General features: G+C 43.1%; 1 protein-coding gene across 1 annotated transcript; it reads left to right on the top strand.

The window, feature by feature from the left end:
• Positions 1–5: 5 nt before the first annotated feature.
• Positions 6–4,397, top strand: LOC132008982 (myosin-4-like; the record flags this gene model as incomplete). Its single annotated transcript, XM_059387431.1, has 11 exons — positions 6–41; positions 146–302; positions 1,407–1,434; positions 2,187–2,301; positions 2,386–2,478; positions 2,613–2,676; positions 3,349–3,447; positions 3,538–3,641; positions 3,793–3,931; positions 4,109–4,227; positions 4,318–4,397. Coding segments are annotated over 11 exons (1,034 nt in total), but the record flags the coding sequence as incomplete, so codon positions are not given.
• Positions 4,398–4,403: the final 6 nt, after the last annotated feature.

Raw genomic sequence — 4,403 nt, forward strand, 5'->3', positions numbered from 1 at the left:
TGTACAACCTCAAAGAGCGTTATGCAGCCTGGATGATCTACGTGAGTTCATTCTCATGGCCTTCTGCTCAGACAGCTGGTTAACAGTTTTGAAAAAACTGAGATGATTATACTCCTTTTTTTTTTTTTCCTCATTTTTGGTGTAGACTTACTCAGGCCTCTTCTGCGTCACCGTGAACCCCTACAAGTGGCTGCCGGTGTACAATGCAGAGGTGGTGACAGCCTACAGAGGCAAGAAGCGTCAGGAGGCCCCGCCCCACATCTTCTCCATCTCTGACAATGCCTACCAGTTCATGCTGACGGGTCAGTGGCTCAAGTGTTTCTCATACAAATTATTTAACCACCTGGAGTCACACAGTGCTAAAGCTAAACAGATCTTCAGAGATAATCTAATCTAAGCCCCTGGTTGTACAGAAGAGTTAACTGAAGCACAGAGAGGTACATGCTGTCAGAGCTGGAGCTAAAACTGAGCTCTCTAGACCCCACCTCTTTGACTTTACCAGGCCACGCCTCTGCTTCTATCTTTTGAAACTTAACTTGTTTGTATTCTCCGCAGAAATACATAATTTATGGTATAGATTTAAGTAACAATAGTTAAGATTAACTAACTATGGAATCATATTGTCTGAATGGAAATGAAAAATCCTTCTGTGCTCAAGTTCCTTGTTGACTACCACTCTGATGCTTTCAGGAGTACTGTCACCTCTAACATCATCAGAGACCATCCCACAGAAGATAGCCTCTTGAATGAATGAATGAATGAATGAATGAATGAATTGAATGAAGATGGTGTTTGAACATGCACAGAAACATAAGTTGTTTTCTGCCCCCTTAAAAGCGTTTTTGTTCTGACTGGGGCATTCTCCTCACCTGATCTTTCTTTGCCCTGATAGCACACTTTTGACAGGACTGATCAGAGTTAGGGTTACGGCCTATGATACTTTCTCCCCCCCCCCCCCCATTCTGTGAGTCCAACTGACTCATTTAGAAACCAAATCTCAACTTTGGCTTGATGAGCACTATTTAAACCTATTAAACTACCATCCAAATCCTTCATATATTCTGCATTTTTCACTCCTTTATGCATGAATCAGCAGAGAGTATGCTTCTGAAATCCACAGCAGACAACTACAGAGTATGTCTGGCTTTGGAAAGTACTGCTCATTCTTTTAAACCGGAAGGACACACTTAACTATGAGGGCTTAAGGAATTTCAGATATAACAACATTTTATGTTTCTCTTCAACTTAAAATGTTTAAGAATAATATATATAACTTTACAGTAATAAATTTTTAAACTCCATTCAAAATGACACAGTATTTATAGTCAATGCCCCAAGTGTTTCCCTATAGAAAGTTCTGTTTGCGTAACTGGTATGATGTTGATTGTCCACTGTCTTTCTCCTAGATCGGGAGAATCAGTCCATCTTAATCACGTATGTATTACTATTCTGGGATATATTGGTATTTTATTCGCATGGGGAGAATGCCACACTAAAACGAATTAGTTAGTGCTCGTGCTGAAGCAATGCTGTTCAGCCTGGAACAGGATACAGTTTGTGCTGTGTCGTAGGGTTTAGACTGCATCAGAATGTAAAATAACAATCGCCTAAACTTTGTCATATGCTAGTCCAGTTTTAAAAGCTGCCCAGAACTTTCTTAAGAGTAGGGGTTATAAATCCTTTCTCTGTGCATGGCCAGGACCTGGTACACGGCAGTGAATAACATATAGCCATCTGAACACTGAGCCATTTGGGATTATTCCCAGTGGCCCACTATTTAAGGCCTACTTGAGAAACATCTAGTCCTTCAAAGACTTCACTTGAGCCATGTCTTTTGTCTAAGGAAACTGAGGAACTATATTTGTTGTTTTTTATGTTTTCATTTTCCACATAGCCGTTGGGTGGCTGCCTCTTGGACCCCCAGCCCAGGTCACAGCACCTACAAACAAGACTGGCACATTTTCAAGAAATATGTGTTAGGTGAATAATGAATGAATTCCCCTACTTTTTGTCAGTGCAAAGCAACAGAAATAATATGAGCTATAGTAGGCTGAAGAGAAGAGTGGGGAGAAACTGACAAAGATATATTAAAAATGGGTGCGTAAGGTAGTAAATGCTGATGATGGAGGTTCTTTGATTTGTCACACAGCTTAATTCCTCACGTACGTTTGGTCTCTGTTTGACAGTGGAGAATCTGGTGCAGGGAAGACTGTGAACACCAAGCGTGTCATCCAGTACTTTGCAACAATTGCAGTCACTGGGGAGAAGAAGAAGGAGGAACCTACCTCTGGCAAAATGCAGGTGGGTCTGGGATCAGACTCCAGACTCTCAGGGCTCTCAGGAAGTCTGGAGCCCGGGAGATAAGGACCGCTCTTGCCTTTGCAGGGGACCCTTGAAGATCAAATCATCAGTGCCAATCCCCTACTGGAGGCCTTTGGCAATGCCAAGACTGTGAGGAATGACAACTCCTCTCGCTTTGTAAGTCTCCTGGTCACAGAGGGATCTTCTCAGCCCTTCCATGCCAGAGAAAGCATGTTTGAATTATCATTTTCATCTCATTTTTCTTGAGTGCTTCAAGTTTTGTATGTAACATCATCATTTTTATTTGCAAGGGTAAATTCATCAGGATCCACTTTGGTACCACGGGAAAACTGGCTTCTGCTGATATTGAAACATGTGAGTAACAGGACCTCCTAAACAGAATCCACGAATGACAAATGATGGTCTGGAGGAACATTTTGCAGCTCCTGCTGAGCCCAGGGCCTGTGAAACACCAGTCTGCTGCCAAACATGCCCGTAGTTAATGCCCTCCTATCCATAGCCCACAGTGTGCTTTATCCCAGTCATGAACTAATGACTCTATAAGAACTGCCAGGAGCCATGGGGCTTGTCTGAGATATTCCAGCCTCAGAACAGATTTCAATTTTCTCTAAGAAAACACTAACACTAGGGTAAATGAGTTGCCTTCAAGTTGAGAATGGGTGATTTCTTCCTAGCCTGAGGCTTGATAAATGTTGCTCTCAGTGGTTCCTCTATTATAAAGTGAGAAAAGACCCTGAGGAGGGAGGGGTTCTCCAGAATCAATTATATCCCAAATGTCAATGATCTTCTGCATGAGAAATGTCTATGTCTTGGGCCAGGCATGCTTTAGTCTCTTTCTGGAGGTGGTAAGAGCACCTGTGATGGCGTTTATAGAGGCACAATATGTAGCCTATGTTGTAGAGGCACAACACTCAGCTGAAATCACAACAGGCCAGGGAGATTTTTTAGTTAATTATCCCAAATTCCAAAATCACTTCAGGAACTTTGCAAATTTTCCTCCTGACCAGTGTCTACTTTTCATTGCAGATCTTCTGGAGAAGTCTAGAGTTACTTTCCAGCTGAAGGCGGAAAGAAGCTACCACATTTTCTATCAAATCATGTCTAACAAGAAGCCAGACCTAATTGGTAAGAAGGAGCTTAAATTTATAAGGTAGAAGTTAATCACTTTATTAACAACTCCTGATGGAAAACATACCCTGAATTCTATGTACCCAGAAATGCTCCTGATCACCACCAACCCATATGACTATGCCTTCGTCAGTCAAGGGGAGATCACAGTGCCCAGCATTGATGACCAGGAAGAGCTGATGGCCACAGATGTAAGTCACATATATAGTTTTTTTTTTAATCCATTATGTATGAAATGACAATAACACTCCTCTATAGGTGTGGTTAAGGATAAGTTATATATTCTCCTGAATAAATTAGTGTCTTCTGCCCTAACTTTTGTCCTCTCATCTTTCCTGGCAGAGTGCTATTGACATCCTGGGCTTCACCTCTGATGAAAGAGTCTCCATCTACAAGCTCACAGGTGCTGTGATGCATTATGGGAACATGAAGTTCAAGCAGAAGCAGCGTGAGGAGCAGGCTGAGCCAGATGGCACCGAAGGTAATACAGACAAGATCATTCCAAATTCATGTCTTCTTTATAGTTGAGCTTCTGATGAACGTATGCATATTCACCCCCATACAGATTTTCTATAGAATGGTTCACTCATCACTCTGTCCCCATGAACTGTGGGACCCACAGTAGGTCACACAGGGTGCCTGAATTTTGTCTCTGCAGTTGCTGACAAGGCGGCCTATCTCCAGGGCCTGAACTCTGCTGACTTGCTCAAAGCCCTCTGCTACCCCAGGGTCAAGGTCGGCAACGAGTACGTCACCAAAGGCCAGACTGTGCAGCAGGTGAGTGTGTGACCTCAGTGAATGATACCTGTCCCAGGCCTTCACAACATGTCTTCAGTAGCACCAACAATCACTACCCTGTCCACAAAGGTGTACAACGCCGTGGGTGCTCTGGCCAAGGCCGTCTATGAGAAAATGTTCCTGTGGATGGTCACCCGCATCAACCAGCAGCTGGA

This window comes from Mustela nigripes, unplaced genomic scaffold (genome assembly GCF_022355385.1).
Source record: "Mustela nigripes isolate SB6536 unplaced genomic scaffold, MUSNIG.SB6536 HiC_scaffold_2689, whole genome shotgun sequence".
Classification (NCBI taxonomy): Eukaryota; Metazoa; Chordata; class Mammalia; order Carnivora; family Mustelidae; genus Mustela; species Mustela nigripes.